Below are 16,697 nucleotides of genomic sequence, written 5' to 3'. Positions count from 1 at the left end.
ACGCTCCAGGCTTGACACGACCCACGATAAGCAGCTGGAAACTGGACTGATGGGTGGATTGATAACTCCTATTGCCCTAAATGATTCTACTAAACCGCTGGGTGGCAGAGGGTGTGTGCCAGCCTACTCACTGTTGTGCGTCGCCAGGTGCATCTCCAGGGCCCGGGGACCAGAGAAGCTCTTGTTGCACTGTGGGAAAGGGCAGACGCTGGGGCTCAGGCGGGGGCTGCCCTCGCTCTCGTCTGCCGCCGGCTCGGGCTCCCGCTGCCTCCCGCTGCAGTAGTACATCAGGTGAGCCTGCAGGTTTCGTTCGCTCCGGAACCAGATGCCGCACGCCTTGCAGGGGAAGATGTCCTCTGGTGGGGGGGGTGAGTTACAGAAGCCGGGTCAGGAACAAGAGCATGCAGAGCTCTCTGGATCAAGGACAGAGACTAGAAGGCGAACCAAGATTGCCGTTTCATTTGACAGTCTGCATGCCAGTCCTGCTCTATCCGGGTCTGCAGATGTGATGGTGACATCACGCACATCTGGACATTGATATGAATGCACTCAGCATTCATTAATAACTCGTTAACATTCATCTGACTACCAGTGTGTACCTGATATTTTATGCATGTATAAAATCTGACAACTGCTCATATGCATACTTGATTCATATTTCTTTCCCAAATATCCCTTATTCCTTAATCCATCATAACCCTTAATACGAACCTTTAACCCTGTCCAGATTTTAATGTGGGGGGGGGCATTAGCAGAGCTGTACTCCATACAGAAAGGCCAGCATTATCATTAGCTACCGATATGTAGTGAATCGGTGAGTGACTGGGGAGGGGCCACTCTGGGTGCCAGTCAGCTGGGGCCCCACCTCTGTAAATGCCCCCGGAATTCTGGGAAGCAGGTGGGATTCTCTACTGAAACCCAACAGCGGAAATGTGTTGGGGTGACAGGGTGCTGGCGGCAATGCTCACTGTTGACGATGGCGGTGGGCAGGATGGAGGCCATGGCGGCTTGCTGGGGGAGCAGCTGGATGCTGTCGAGCAGCCGCGCCGGGTACATCCCCTCCGACAGCGACATGTGGCCGAACGCCTGCAGGCGTGAGTCGAAATCCACAGCGAACGCCACCAGCTCCTCGCCCTCCGCTATGTTCCTGGTGGTGGTGCACCACAGCTGTCCCCCTGCAGGAGGGAAATGGTGGCATGTCAGGAGAGCCTTGGTGAAACGTTAGCGCCCCCTACCCATGCCTGCATCCCGTTAGGACCCGTGAATGTTGGAGACCAAGCGAAATGCACCAAGATTTTTTTTTTAGCTGACACTTGTATCCAGGATGTTACTTTGGGAAAGCGGGGTTAGACAGGAGAAATCGGTGGTTCAGAGTCTTGCTCAGAAACCCATAAGTGAAGCCATTCTGCTGATCGTGGGATTCAAACCAGTGGCCTTCCGATCACAGGCACTGGGCCCAGCACTGCTGAGCAGCACACTGCCCCCCCTCCCCCCCCAGACATAGTTGTGAGCATTAAAATATATAATATAACACAGATTTAAACAAAAATAAATGTTGCACACTTATATCTCTAGGTTTCCTGGAGCATTGCAAAGGGATGTTTACTTAAAAAAAAAAAAAACACTTTCCCCCCTTGACCTTTTCCGAGTCCCTGAAAATAATGCAGCAGGGAACAGGGAGGTCAACGTGGGTATATAGGGGGCGCTATGGAGACTGAAATGTGGAGGGTTATAGATCGATAAAACATGTTTACTCTCCTTCCACCCAGCTGCTCATGAAAGCCACTCACTATGAAATAAACCATGAAATGATTCCAGCGGAGCCTGGTAAGACCTAGAGAAACTTGACCCTGGGAAGACAGAATCGCAGTAGGTGGACAGCCCTGCCAGCAGGTGGACCCTGTGTTCTCTGGGCACAGTCTGTATGTAGCGGGGAAACGCAAGGCTTATATCACTCAACCCAGATCATATCATGAACCGAGAAACGCTCCGGATGCTGAAGGTCACATTTCAGCTGTTTTTTCCTTTCGTCTGAACCGTTGCCGCGTTACAGTAAAATGAGTCAGTTCTTCTTACCCCCTGCTGTGCGGCTGACTGTCAGTCGGTCCTTGTTTGGATTTCACGCACCGTAGAAGTAATTATGCTACAAAGACCTGGTGAGGATGCATACTGGGAGCGGATGTCTGACACTGGGTGCTGTGGTCTGCGGGCATGCAGCATGAACCCTTAACCACAATACAAAATTACGAATTACATTTATTTTTATTGAGCAGATGCTCTTGCCCAACGCGACGTACAAGTCAGACAAACAGCACATTACAAACATATGTGCTGTCAAGCATGTGACTCGGCATAAGTGCAGCTACAGGAGGCGGAGCTTCCAGTGAACACACAGGCACAAGTGTAAGCAGAATTGGAGCAAGAATCTTTTAAGATTATTTGGTGAGCAGAGAGGCACCAGACTAGTTGAGGTATTCTTGGAACACAGGTCCTGAGGCATCTCTCGAAGGTGGAAGTGGAGGCTGACGGAACAAAAAGTCACACCCTTCAAATGTTTACTTTATGTTTGCTGCATATAATGCACCAAATACTGCAGAAGATGCTGCGGAGGCCTGCAGGTCTGCCCACGCCTCCAGGGTAGGAGGTTCGAATCTCTGTGTACTGGTTGATTGGTTTTGTATGTTCTCCCCCCATCGTATAGAGTTATCTCAGTCCGAAGACTCTTGGGTGAATTGGCATCCCTTATTGTCCAGAGTGTGTGCCAGGCATGTGTGTGCTTGGCGACGGACTGGCATTCCGAGTTTCTCCTGCTTATGCCCTGTGCTTCCTGGTTTCTATAATCCGATGCCTGAGGAGTGGTTGGAAGATGGATGCATACATGGATAAATATATAATACATTTGAATGCAAAAATGGTTTTATTGGCTCTGTTCAGTCACGTGACTCAGAATGCCATGCAAAATTTCACGTCCCAAATTCAAACTTTTGGGGGCTGACCCGAGCAGTAGGAAATATGGCATGAATAGGACACCTGGGACGAGCCTCAAATGATTAAATTGCATTGTTTTGGATTAAGCATTCTGGCGGAGTCTTCCGGATGTTTCCACCATGCAGGAAAAGCTTCCACTCAGATAATATTTATCTCTGGACATGACAGGCTTTTCAACTGCACTTCATTTCCACTGAAGAGATTAAAGTTTTTAATGTGACTATTTACAGAAATCTGGCTGGCGAGATAACAACAAACTATGATACACCCGCGCGCTAAATGGCAGAATTAGGACATTGTCTTAGAGAAAAGCTGGACAATTAATTAAACGGCCCTGTTAGCTTTCGGAGATGCGCAAACAGCCCTGCTGGGCACCGGGACGGATGGCGTCCTGCGGTGTTTCCACATGATGGAAAGAGCGAGGCTTCAGCCGGTGACCAGGCGACAGAAAAAAGAGCAAGATCCATACATTCAGGCACAAAGGAAAGTTACTGACGTCTGCTCCAGAAGAATCGCAGACTTCTAAATACTCGTACAATAGGTTTGATACTGAGCAAAATATAAACTCAGATAATTCAGTATACTGAGATTTTTTGTTCAATCCACGTGCATAAAAGTGCCAGATTCTGATACACCTCTGCATCTGGTTTTGTGGGGAAGGCCTTATAGACAGGAAGTGAGGTGATTTAAAGGGCCAGCGCTACCTATCAGTACCTCCTCCCTAGCGGACAGATACAGGTCTACTCAGTTCCCATTTGTGAGTCTGTCACACGGCACACTGTCTGCAGGACCACTTAAGGTGTCTTACATGTAACATAAACGTAGACTGGCTCCGACAGCTGGACTGTAGATTGCAATGGCCTCAGCAAGCACAAGTTCGGCCGCAGACAATTCACAGGGAGCAAAGAAACGGGCAATGAGGATGAAACGGACTGAAGGAGACCAGAAGAACGTTGCTGATGGATTAACTGAGAATGTGAACAGATCCAGGAGGCCCGGGGACTGGAGGCCATGTGGGCACATGGTGTCCCTCAGGGACACCAGCCAGACACCAACGCAAAGACTATGAGGCTCTAACTTCTGCTCCCTCTCTCTCCTTCAAAATAAGGGTTAATATACTAAACGGTTAAAAATCAATTATCTGCTTGTCCGGCGACCTCGCCCCTCCCCTGGAACGTTCCCACCCCCCATCCTTCTCAAATCCCCAGTCATCCTGAGGGATCCGAAACCTCGCCACGTCCCGCTTTGGCGTCCCAGCTGCCCCCACCCCAGGCAGGTTTCCATACCGGCTCTCACGGAGGTGCTAATGCATAGCATCACAATATTAATAAACTGCACGCTGTGTGTAGCTCGCGCTAATGCGTCTAGGTCTAGCAGACACACCCGGGCTGAACCCCAACGTCGTTCATTTCCACTTTGAGTCTTCGACCAGCTCAGTCTGGTACTGGAGGAGCTGGCTTCTTGGCGCGTGAGCGGGCCCCCTTTGTGAGGCGGCCATCGCCGTGGCGACGCGGGCCATTGTGCGCGTCCTCCTGCAGAGCACCTGATAAAAGCGTAAAGACCTCTGACATATTCCTAAAACAATAGGGGAATTAGGCAGAGACAATAGGCCGGCTGCTCCATTAAAACAATCACGACGGCATCCTGTACTTAGTCCAGATAATTAAACACTACCGCCCCCCCCCCACCCGATACGCCATTGGCCAATCCGCAGCGGCCGGCCCTGCCACTAAAATGTCCCTTTGCTTTGATTAATGATTTTTTTCTGTCCCTCAGACGCTCGGCATTAAGAGGCGAGAAACTGCATCACGGGGGTTGGTCTGCATCAAGAAGAACATCTAGCATTAAGTAAAACCTGCCCCCCCCCCAGCCACCCGATGCTGAATGTGAGAGATTTCACAAGAAGGCAACCCAGATGACCATTTCCCCACTTGTTTGCCTCGAAGACATCGACACACACACTCACCATTGCAGTATCTTAATGAAAACAGAATCAGAACCCCCCCCCCCCCCCCAACCCTCGCAAGGCTGGGAGACAACAGAGCAACGTGAGGAACAGAAGGGTGCAGATAATTAATCTGGCCTGGAGACAGGTATTCAAATGTTTTATGTAAACCACACAAACTCTTCACCGACTCCCCGTTAAACGGACAGTTAAGCTCGCAGCCCCCCGCTCGCCCATCTGTCTGGGCCAGTCGGCCCACGTGGTTTCCGGAACCCCAGAAACGGCGCCTTGCCGGAATATTCGCGTGGACTGTATTATGCAGTGTAAGAATCTGCCAGACCAGGGTGGTTAGTGTTCGGTAGCTTCATATTTTATATGTATCATAAGATATATTTTTCCCTCATTGAAGTTCTCCGTAGTGTTGGGGGGGCACATCCTAGTACAGCCATGGGCGTGCTTGCTGGGGATAGTGGGGGGGGGGGGGGCGCTCCTGCGGATCTCAGGGACGTACCTCGCAGTGCCCATCACAGGAGGAGGAACGGTGCCCGTTTCGATGTGCAGGACGAGAGCCACACAAGCAGGACTTTCAAACGCCAGGTGTAGCCCATCGCCGATGACAGATGACTAACGACCCGACGTCCTGGCCCATCGCGGGGCCGATTTTTCATTTCGCGCCCACTTGAAACTTTCTTGAATTTCAGCCAGGGGTCCGTATTCCCAGCTTCGCTTCTGTTCTCCAGGACGTTGTCAAAGATAACATTCCATATGTTCAAATGCACTTTTTATAAGTTGGCTTGATGCAATTATTTCATGTTGTTTGTCCTGGTTTTCCCTCACAGTTATAATGTAAATAATTTTTATAATGTTATTCGATAGAAGTAAAAAAATAAATCATGTCAAAATCGTGTTACTGTTGAAACAAATAAACTGAATCTTCCGCATAGTCAGTAAAATTATTTTATATATATTTATTAAAAGGTGTATGTTTATATTTTAAGCCAGAGATGTTACTAATTATAGATCATTCATAAAATAATCTGACTTTTAACTACAAGCTGCTAGCGAAAAAGTGGTCGATTGTAAAGTCCCCTCCCCCAGAAGCATTTTCAAACGGTAATCAGCATCTCGAAAACAAAGAAGAAATTAAACAACATTTTCCCTCCCCCGGAATCACCACAAATGTTTGCGCGGTGTCTGACTCGGCGGAGTTGACAAGAAAAATGCGTCTCGAGGCGCCACATGAAAGCTGGCAGAAAGGAAAAAAGAAAATAGCTGAGTGAAAACTTCCCAGAGACAGGAGGCACGCCATTCAGACGGAGAGCCCACCGGACTCAGTGGCACCTGGTGACATCAAAGTGCCCGTGTGGAATGTGGGTGTGGGACGCTGACAAACAAGCCCCTCCGACAGCTCACAGCCGGGACCAGCTAAGCCCATTCCTCGGTTCGCCACTAGATGGCACTCTTCTCCTACTTAGGTGACATGATAGGCCCACCTGCTCTCACAAAGCCGAGGATAAGACCCAGAAGTTCCAGACGAAGTTCCATGAGACCCATGGAGAGCGGACCTCGGTGAGAAATCGGGGCGATAACATCCCGAGCATCGTTTGTTGGCCATAACTGTAGCCATCCATTACGCCTGCCTGTCCTCTTAAGCTCAGAGATTCCTTTACCTGCAGTTTTCGGAATTGTCTCGATATCCGTGTTCACCCGCTCTTCACCGTCACGTCCAGCAGCCAAAAGTACAGCCTGCAGGCCACCCGCGATTCACCCCAGAAACTTACCTTCCGGGCCCTGCCGACGTGGGGTCACCCGAGCCCCGCCAAGTATGCGCATGTGTGTATGACTAATTTTAGCATCAAGTGTTTCGCAGACGATTCCCAGTGTCAGAAGCTCGAGGCCTGCACTGGGCAGACAGGACCCCAGTCAGAATGCATGAATGCCAAAGGAGTGGTTTTTTTTTAAAGGTACGTTTGCACAATTATGCTACCCGACCAGGGCTCATAAATCCATGAAAACTGTAACAAGCACCAACCCACATTAAAATTTCCTTAGTATCAGAAAAAACACGATTTAAAAATTATACCACTTACTGGCTGTAATCTGATATGGCTAATGATTAATAATATTTGAAAATTAGACACTTCCTATATAATTAGATGTCATTCCTTCAGCAATTCTCGAGAGGCATAAAAAGCTCTTTTCATATCATATTGAAAATGATATTGGCAATTCTCTGTTTTAGACGGAGCATAGAGTTAAAAAAGCATGAAATGAGAATTAATATGCTGAGATTTTTAAGGCCGTTTCAGAGACATGTACATTAAATGCAGAAATTACATTGCTACCAAAGTCTTCTTCGAATTGTCACATTTTCAGTTATCTGTTTGAATTTTACCTAATGCGGCTCGGTATGAATTTGCGCTTTAATATTACCAGCAATATTCAATGCGGAAAAACCACCAGGAATCATTACATTGTATATAACTGAAATATAGGTCATGTGCTTATATAGTGTGTTGCCTAAGAAAAATGCCTAATATAGCTGTACATTTCTTTAGATTTTCACACGTTGCCCTCATCTGTCAGTTTTCTTTACTCTTCCTTTAAAATCACATGATGCTAATGACAGTTTTGGTAATAACAACCGAATCGTAATTCACCGCTATTCGTCTTCCATATTATCTTCCATCTTCACGTCAAAATATAACCAGCAATTGTCATTTTAATCATCGTCATCAATCAATGGGAAAATCAGGGGAGAGGCTGACGGAGCCAGATCGTAGCCATCCGAGGGTGTGTGCGCCGGCCAGGAGAGAAGGACGAAACATGGTAAATACAGAGGATAAATGGGGTAAACAGAGAAGGAAGCAGAGTAAGACCCCCTCCACACGTCGAGCAGACACATGGAAGAGCCCGGTGAAATGTGGCATCGAGACCGGCCACAGGCCCACTCCCGCTAAATCATACCAGCCTCCTGTTCAATGGCCTTCAGTAGCTTCCTGTTTATCTTCATGTCTCATTGTGGAAATTGACTTTGTTTACCGAGGCTTCTAGCGTGGGGGCGGCGGGGGGAGGCACTAACCCTCTCTGACCGGTGGTGGTAATGGGACGAGGATGACCGCTTGACAGGCAGGTCCCACATGGCCCGAAGCTGCTGCCCGCTGGCCTGTATCACACCCCGAGCACCCCCCACAGTCCCTTAAGGCTGCTGCAGGAGTTCGGGGGGGGGGGGGGGGGGAAGGTCGACGAGAAGCACAGTTCCACACGGCCATGGATTGTGGCCCCGGACGTGACACAGTGGCCCTGAAATGTCCTATCCATTTCTAGAAACATCCGCCTGGTTCTTCTGGCACTGAAACCTGGCCCACTTCCAGTGGCAGGGAGATGCCGAGCTTCTGCGGCGAGAGACGGCTGGGAGCCCGGGGAGAAGCACGCGGAAACACTTTCCGGAAGCAGAACGTGAAGCCGGCCTGCTCTGGAGTCCGGACGCGTCCGCGCTCCAAACACGCCGTGCCGTGAGACCTCGCCGCGCCAGCCTGGCACCGCTCCCGCCGCCGCTCCCGCCGCCCGCGCACATACCGCTGAGCGTTGGTTACGTTTCCGGCGGGCGCGTGGGCGCGGTGGCTTGGTGGCGCGGCCCCCCCGGCCCTGGCGCCTGCCCCCGCTTGCTGTCGTTCCGCGGTCCTGGCACGGCTTGCTGCTGCCCCAGGTATCGCCACGCGGCCATCTGGACCCGACATCTGTCTCTCTATTGATCACGAGGGTTTAGCACTTGATCAAACAGACTGCGGCAGGAAATTGCTCTTTTCCCCGCAGAAAAGGCCAAGCGCCCGTGCGGGGGTAATAGAGTGGAACTGAGATGCGCCACCAGAGCGACGGCAGAGGCCTGGGGAGGGCAGAGGGGGTGACGGCGGTCTGGGCCCCACCAGCCGCTCGCTAGCCGTCTCTAAGCTGTTGTTTAAGCTCCAGTGCCCCATTTTAGCTGCAGTCAGTATGCAGCAGTATCTCCTCCCTCACACTTGTGTGTCACTCTATAAAAATAAAATAAAATTCACATAATAATAACATTTCACAACACAAATGAACTGCATCTTCTTTTTCCCCTCATGAGAGGCTGAACACAATGCAAAAAGAATCATCCTTCAAATTCCCACCCTCTGTTCTCCGGTAAATGATCGTGCGGAGAAAGTTCTGGAATGCTGTCTCCGGTGCTTTAAAGCCTCCTGCGAAACTCTCCTGTCGCTGCGAGAGGAAGATGACGTCTCCTCCGAAAATCTGGCTACCGGAGCTGCATTCATGTCAGCGGCTGAGTTAAAATAAATAAATAGATAAATAAGGCACGGCAGATGGTTACTGTTTACCGTGTTTTAATATGGAAAACAAATATTCCGGGGCAGGAAAACAATCGGAGCTTCGACGGTGAGGGTCGGAATACCTTTGGAAGGTGCGGATCGCAACCTGCATGCGTCGTCGCAATCTAATTAACAGCCTGATCATTTGCGATTTATTTAAGGGGGGGGGGGGGGGGCTACGATTCCCTGCTTCCATGGAATGTGTAGAAGATCCGCGCGATCTACCAGCGATCCATAAAATAAACCTGTTTCAAGTGGAAATGTACTATTCAATATGTATGAGTCCAGTAATGCGAAAGGCATTCCATAGCCTATCAAAGAAGAAATAAATAAAGATTGCATCACTTGCTTCGTATCTTCTGTGGTAATGTTTTGCTTCATACTGCCATTCATATTAATGGTTCATGGCCTGATATCTGACTTGAACTCTGAGTACACAGATTTCCTTGGATTACATCAGATTCGTGCCACAAGGATTGAGCCGACTTTTGTAAATAAGTCCCAGGAGTCGACGTGCGTGCAAGATTCCCAGAGTCCAACAGCGCCCCCCTGAGACGGCTGTGTCTGACGGTGTGCGCGAGCTCGCCGAACGGACACGCCTTGGCGGTCTGGGCGCTGCTCGAGTTGGAGGCGTCAGCAGGCTTCAGCTTCCTGCTGCCCCCGCAGGGCACTGTGTCCTCGGGTGGTACACCGGCCCCCGCTGATTCGCCGTGGGGGCCTTCAGCGCTGACCTCCTGGCATGGAGGAATCCCGATCCATCATCTGGCTGATCGGGAGTGTGTGCGCGTGAGTGTGTGTGTGTGTGTGCGTGTGTCTGTGTGTGTGTGTGTGTGCGTGAGTGTGCACATGTGCAAGTTCATCCGGGGCATTTTGCCACTTTTGGCATGAGGACAGGCTGTAGCCCAAGGAGTAACAAGTCGAAAGTATGACGGGGAGGGGAGGGGAAAAAAAATATGACCAGGGGATGTGATAAAAAATTATCAGCGAGTGTGTTTTCCTGTTTGGTTTTAATCTACATTTAATTAAATTCTTATCTGCTGTGTGCTTATGGCTGCATTTGAATGGCGAGACTGCATTCATTATGAATGGTAAAACTGAACTCAGAACAGTGTGTGTGGGCCAATAAAGAACCGGGATGCACAAGCAAAAAAAAAATAAGTCAATTAAGATGAGGCTTTAAATTAGCACTGTATCAAGACAAGCCGAGGGTGTAGACTCTATAATAGAATCCCAAGCGAGAGCAATGAGTCAACTGTATTTAATACACATCAAATTCGACACAGTCAATTGGGCTGAAGCCCTCAAGGAAGACGCGGTTAAGGACTTGTACCTGCGTCTTTGGCATCTGGAATGCAGGTGGGCTTTATGTTTGAGGCAAAATACACTATATACAACGGGGCTGAACCAACAGAATCTAATGATGGTTTTTATGTGCAACAGAGAGTTTGTGCTTAATGCTGGTGCAAAATATCAGGCTTGAGGACGTCTTCCTTTCCGAGACTTTTTAAGCACTTGCTTTTTGAGGGTGTGGCCAGTGTGTCACCAGTCTTACCCGCAAAGGGCCGGTGTGTGCAGGTTTTAGGGGTAACATTTAGGTCAGCTGTTCAAACCCCGGTGTGAGGACTCTTCAGCCAATCAGTCCTCTAATTAGTAATCTAATTAGGGAGTCGCAGTGAAACCGGGATACACAGCGACCATTTCTAGGTAAGATTGTCCATCCCTGCACTACAGCACTCTGTAGCTCTTCACCCGGTGAGGTGCTTTATGTGTCATGACTACGCAGAACACACAAAGGGTGAAAGGGACACATTTGATTGGATGGCTGGCCAGCATACTGACTGTACTGCCCTCCTGGAAACCTGACGGCGCCCCCTCCTGGTCATTCCGGCTAAAGGCACAGGATGAGGATTCTTCAGACGCACTATGTTCGAGCGCCACCTAGATGCCCCCCTCACTGACGTGTCATGCCTGGGATTGGAGCTCAGCTTTGCACAGGATTGGGGTGTGTGTCTGTGTGTGTGGGGGGGGGGGCGGTTCCGCAGATGAACGGCTTTGGCGTGTCTGAAAGAATCGTGGCAGATAATCACTCCGGAGGTCGCGGTGAGCCCTCAGATCCGGCCTTCGGAATAATGTCAGGAACGTCGGGAGTCTCTCAGAAGCCAGGGTGAGGTTACTGTCAGTACTTTATGTTTGCTGTTTTTGTAAATTGTAAAAGGCGCAGCACGGCAGAGTAAAGAGACTGTAATATGGTGGGGGCGGCCCTGATGTGTCGTTGCGAGAATAAAGAGTTTACACCTCCCCCATAAAAACGTAAAAAGCCCCCCATTTCATGCGACTGTTGCAGTGCAGCCCCCCCTCCTCTTTGCAGCATGTGAGAGGCCGAGCCACCCTCACCATCGCAGTTTGTTAAACTGCCCCGGAGCACAAACGCGGGCGACACAAACACAAAAAAAGGCGGAAGCGTGTGCTTGGAAGCGGATGCAGATGTCTGCCCTGCCATCACTGTCAGTGGCACTAAATGGTCCCTTTAATATGAAGCACAGTTTATTAACCGGGGTGAAAGCACATTGCTGGCGCCTTCTCTGTTTGATATGCTGTCCAGGTGATTCATTCCCCTCTCTTTCAATTGTCTTTCTAATCCCCCCCCCCCCCCCCCCCCCGATATCGACGGCATCACCTGTTCGTTATCGTCGGCTGTCCTGTTAGCCACTCCTAAAATGACACCATCGCGTTGACTCCTATTAAGCAGAAGGTCCCAGAACTTCTCACGTTTCATGGTGGAGGCTGGAAATTACGCTAACAACTAATTAACATCATAAAGGCTGCCTCAAAGGGCTGGCGACATCGGTCGCCTTCATTAGCACACGCTGAAGGGAAATTACCTGTGTTTTTATTTTGGAAATAATGTATGCATTCATTAATACTCCTGAATATTTATTTTATGGCGGTACCGTTTACATCCTGAATTTCTCGTTATTTACGGGAAAAACGCAGAAAACTTTGGTAACGATAAAGGCAGCATACCAAAAATCCATTTACCACAAAAAAGTAATTCTTGAAAAAAACACGAAGGGGCTTGCCAAACTCAATTTTCTAATTTAACTTTAAATGTCAAATATTTCCAGACAGCCACTGGTCCGAGTAGCCGCCCACCCCACGACACTTACTGGCTGGATGAACTAAGCCTGTTCAGAGTGACACTGCTCACCGAGGGAAGCCAAGCTCTGCTCTCCAGTCCCTGGAAGACTCCCCCCAAAGCAGGCCCCCTCTCTCACACCTTCAGAGTGACCCCACATGGGGAAGGACGGGGCGACCCCCGTGGTATAGGAGGATGACTCCAAGTCCCGTCGACACGTGAGACAGACCCGCGTCCAAAAGCTCTTTAAAGGAACGCAGAGAGGATCACTGGGTAATCTGCTCTGGCTATAAATGTCACGCTCCGGCCGGGAATGCGAGGTCCAGGGTGCCCGCCGGCTTAGCCGGCAACTTCCCACCCCCCCTCCCACCGTTAGCGGTTCGGTTACGAAAACCGCGGCCATTTCCACGGCGACCAACTTCAAGCTCTTTGTTGCTGAAAAAAATTCTGCGTGCCATTGAAACACTCTTTGAAACCAGCTCTGAGAAAACAAACTAGTTAAATATGCAATTTCATACGTCCAATCCCCCCCCCCCCCAACCACAAGACCCAACCCCCCATCCCCAAAAGCTTTTCCTAATGAGAAGCAACATTCCTCACTCTACTGAAGAATCCAGACTTTGCTTGTGATAGAGAGACTGGGGATGTTTATTAATAATGAATTTGGATGTTCGCTTGTGGAACGTTATCAGGCTTCCAGACAATCCAACCAATAGTTTGGCCTGATGGGGTGGCTGGGTTCCTCATTAGCAGAACATATTTAATCCAGAAGTTTCTTATCAAATGTCACACCTGCATCTCTAAATGGCATTTTCACATTCATTCGCATGTATTTGGGAGATGAGGCTCCAAGGTGCTCTGAGGAGATTAAGAAGGAGAGAGACTGTGCTTATTTTATCATTTAGCGGGTCTGGAATGAATCCAAGGAGTTTTTGTCTTGTCGTTGTAATTAGAAAGCCTTTTAAGTGATAACGCCTGCATAGGAATATGAATATGGAGAGATCAGGCCAGTTGGTTTTTTTATTTTTTTTTTTGAAAAAAAAGGGAGTAAATTTAGCGTTTTTTTTCTGTATACGTAGCATGGATTAGTCCTAGCTTCAGAAGTTTAATGAGGGACCCGAAAGTAGCTAAACATTTCATTCCGCCAACTGGTGTTTCTCTGTAACAGTCGGCTGGGGGGACCCTGCACCAGCACCCCCCTCCTGGCGAATCTGTACGTCACGTCGGAATCATACCCCGCCCCCACTCTGACGTGCAATCCGCGGCTGGGTAGGGAGCGCGGGAGCTGCGAAGGAGCCGGCACAAGAGCACATCCCATCCCCGACGCCCCGGTAACACTCACAGCCCGCTGTCGACGGAGGAGGCCAAAATCCCTGCGGGGGAAGGCGGCATTAGTGGTGCATCGGCGAGGACGAGGGCCTTCAGCTGGCTTCTGACTCTCGACTGGGGGGGGGGGATGGGAGGAGCGAGGGGGGGGGGGTGTGCATCCGACCAAGCCTCCCAGCGTTTAAACAAACGGAGACAGAGTGCAGCTCCTCCGCCAGTGGCATTTCCTGCCCGCGTCTATCTGGCAGAGCTGGGTAACCGTGAAGCCGGAGATAAGTGCAACAACTGAGAGGTATTGATCCGGTAATAGCGGCTCGCACTTTGACTCCGACACCGTAACCCGGCAGACATAATGTCATAGCCTCGTCCTCCCCCTTAACATTGTCTGCCGTCAGGCTCAGTAATGCCGCTCCTCCATCCCTCCCTAAATCACCGAAATCGCCGCGGCCCCCCCCACTTTACTTGCCTCGCGGCTTTCTGAGAGCAGATCGTGATTTACCACTCCCGGGGGAGGGCGGGAAGCACAAACACGTGTGTGTTTTTAATCTCCAAAGACACGGCAAACATCCATTAGAGTAATTCTTTTTCTCTTATTGTAAAGAGGCACCAAACGGCAATTATCGTGCGACTCCGGCGCAATTGTGCTGGCTTACGGCGCATGACAAATGCAGTTTCGGCTCGGGCCGCCGTGGCGCTCCCCGGCTGGCGGCGGTGGCTTAGGGGGCTCCCGTTAATTGAAAGCGTCACTGTGTAACAGAGCGCTATTACAGTCTAGCAGGTGCGAATAATGCCCAATGCTGGCTAATTACCGAGCAGCTAATACGCATTGTGGGCTGTCGCAGGGATGGCGTAAAGCTCGCCGCTTATCGCCCGCGGATCGGGGGAGTGACACAGTCAGGGGTGAATGCGATAATTAGCAAGGAGCTTCACTCTGTGAGAAAAAAGGCATGCAAATAAGAAATAATAATAATAATATCAATAATAGAACAACCTAAATATGTTTTCTCAAGGCTGGTACTAGCTGGTTTTTTAAAATCCCCCCTCCCCAGATTTCACCATTTTTTAAAAGACACTTAAAAAAATGTCACAGCAGAAGACAGGTCCTTTGCTGAAGGATGATGCCAAGCGCTGACATTTTATGCAAATTCTGTTTATTATCTCGCAGGCGGCCCGGATACCGGTGCGGCTCGTCCAATCAGCCCACGGCGGCTTCCAAGCGAGCTTTATACGCAAGGGCCTCTAATGAGCTCTCAGGGGCCACGGCCAGCCCGCCCGTCTCCGGAACGGCAGTCGGCAAGCGGCACACTAATTCCGAGGCCGCCATATGTTGCCCAGGAGGCCGAAGACGACTCGCCACACTCTGCTGGTCCCCCGTTTTCCCTCCATTTTTTTGTGGACTAGTGAAAAGGTAAATTGCATTATAACGGCCTGGTATTATTCAGAAACAGCTTCGGGCTGAAGGACGTCTGCCATCATATTTGGGGGTGGAAATATGACCAGGTTATGGCTGCCTGAGCGGGATGCTCGCTGTACGGCTCTGGAACTGAGCTGGTGATGTGTGTGCGTGTGCGTGTGTGTCACATAATGACTCCACCACGTCCCCTCTCTCCAAAGAAACCATATTTTTATGACTTTTCATTTCTCTCTGTGTGAAAATCATTACTGCATATCCCTGCAATGATCAAAAAATGATTACAGTGCCTATAATTTTTTGTTCCTTCCAGTCAGCTTTATTGGCATGGAAACGTAATCGATATAACAGAAACGTATCATAAGCGATTTTTTCCAGCCAGGCTTTTCCGAGTGCCGGTGGCTCTTCAACGCAAACAGTAAGTTTCCAGCGGGACGTCTCCTCCACCCTCTTCACTGAGGCCCTCCACCCGCCAGCTGGCCCCCCACCTGAAAGCACTTTGTGGTTTTGTCTCTCAAGGTCTCTGAGATCAAATGACCAGACGGAACCAAGCCAAGCTCGCTCGTATTCTTATTTATTTTATTTTTCGCGGCGGCTAGCAGATCACGTCCCACTACAGCCCGGGCCTCCATGTTCGTGGATACCCCCGCAACCCTAGGTTGGGGGGGGCGGGATCTGTGCTTCTCATCCCTGTCCCTTTCTGATGAGGTCCTTTCCCAGCTCCTATCCAACCCCCCATCTTAAACTTAAAAGAAAAAACGAATTAACTGGATAACGATCTCATATAATCCATTAGTCGCAAATGGCGTGGTTAACGTGGTTGGAGAAACTCGATACGATAAGATTCACAGAGATACGGTCCTCCCTCCACAACAGAGAGAGGACTGTGAAAATTTGGCTTAAACATCACAATGGCGCCTTATTATCAAATTAGCCCCGGGATTTTCCCTCCTATTCCGACACAAACACACATTAGAAAATCGCAGCAGAAAGCCCATTATTATGCTTCGTACAGATGTTCCAGATTACGAAGGAACACCTTCAATGACGGCTTTGCTCCGTAAAACCCCAGCATTTTTGAATTTGTACATCCGAATGTTTCCTGGAAAGACACACATAACCTGTGGATTCTGATTTATTAAAGATTATTTTACGAACGCATGACATCGCTGTGGGACATGAAGCAAACTCCGGAACCATAATCCCAGGCATGGAAGGAACCAGAAAACACAAGCAGGTCACCAGCTTTTCCCCGAAACTTCTCCGCTCCCCCGAAACACTCCGTCTGCAGACGGTATCTGTTGCCGGACCACCACCAATGGCTCTGTGGCACTCGCTTATGGCTTCAGGGATGGGGGGGGGGGGGGGGGGGGCTGTGGTTTCAGACAGAATAGATTCACTCCATAACTCCGCTGATGGGATCCCACACCTCAGACGAACTAGGTGACCAGAGACTCATCGTTTGTTTTATTCTTTTATTACACACCTATAGAAGGGCCACAAAATGTGTTGAAGCGGTATGACAACTGAACCAGTAAG

At 49.7% G+C, this 16,697-nt stretch overlaps 1 protein-coding gene across 2 annotated transcripts in view; it reads right to left on the bottom strand.

The window, feature by feature from the left end:
* zfpm2a (zinc finger protein, FOG family member 2a) overlaps positions 1 to 16,697 on the bottom strand; it is a 118,050-nt gene that overhangs the window by 3,553 nt on the left and 97,800 nt on the right. The window contains exons 1-3 of one of the 2 annotated variants that reach the window (XM_049026615.1): positions 13,764 to 13,837; positions 969 to 1,175; positions 132 to 356 (exon numbers count right to left, since the gene is read on the bottom strand). In XM_049026615.1, the coding sequence (XP_048882572.1) occupies positions 132 to 356; positions 969 to 1,074 (331 nt within the window). In that variant the 5' untranslated portion in view covers positions 1,075 to 1,175; positions 13,764 to 13,837. Of the gene's footprint in view, positions 1 to 131; positions 357 to 968; positions 1,176 to 13,763; positions 13,838 to 16,697 lie in introns of those variants that run through there. The other variant, XM_049026614.1, reaches the window with a different exon arrangement.

Source organism: Brienomyrus brachyistius, chromosome 9 (genome assembly GCF_023856365.1).
Source record: "Brienomyrus brachyistius isolate T26 chromosome 9, BBRACH_0.4, whole genome shotgun sequence".
Classification (NCBI taxonomy): domain Eukaryota; kingdom Metazoa; phylum Chordata; class Actinopteri; order Osteoglossiformes; family Mormyridae; genus Brienomyrus; species Brienomyrus brachyistius.
Note: the sequence above shows the minus strand (reverse complement) of the source record. Positions and strands in the feature narration are given on the sequence as shown.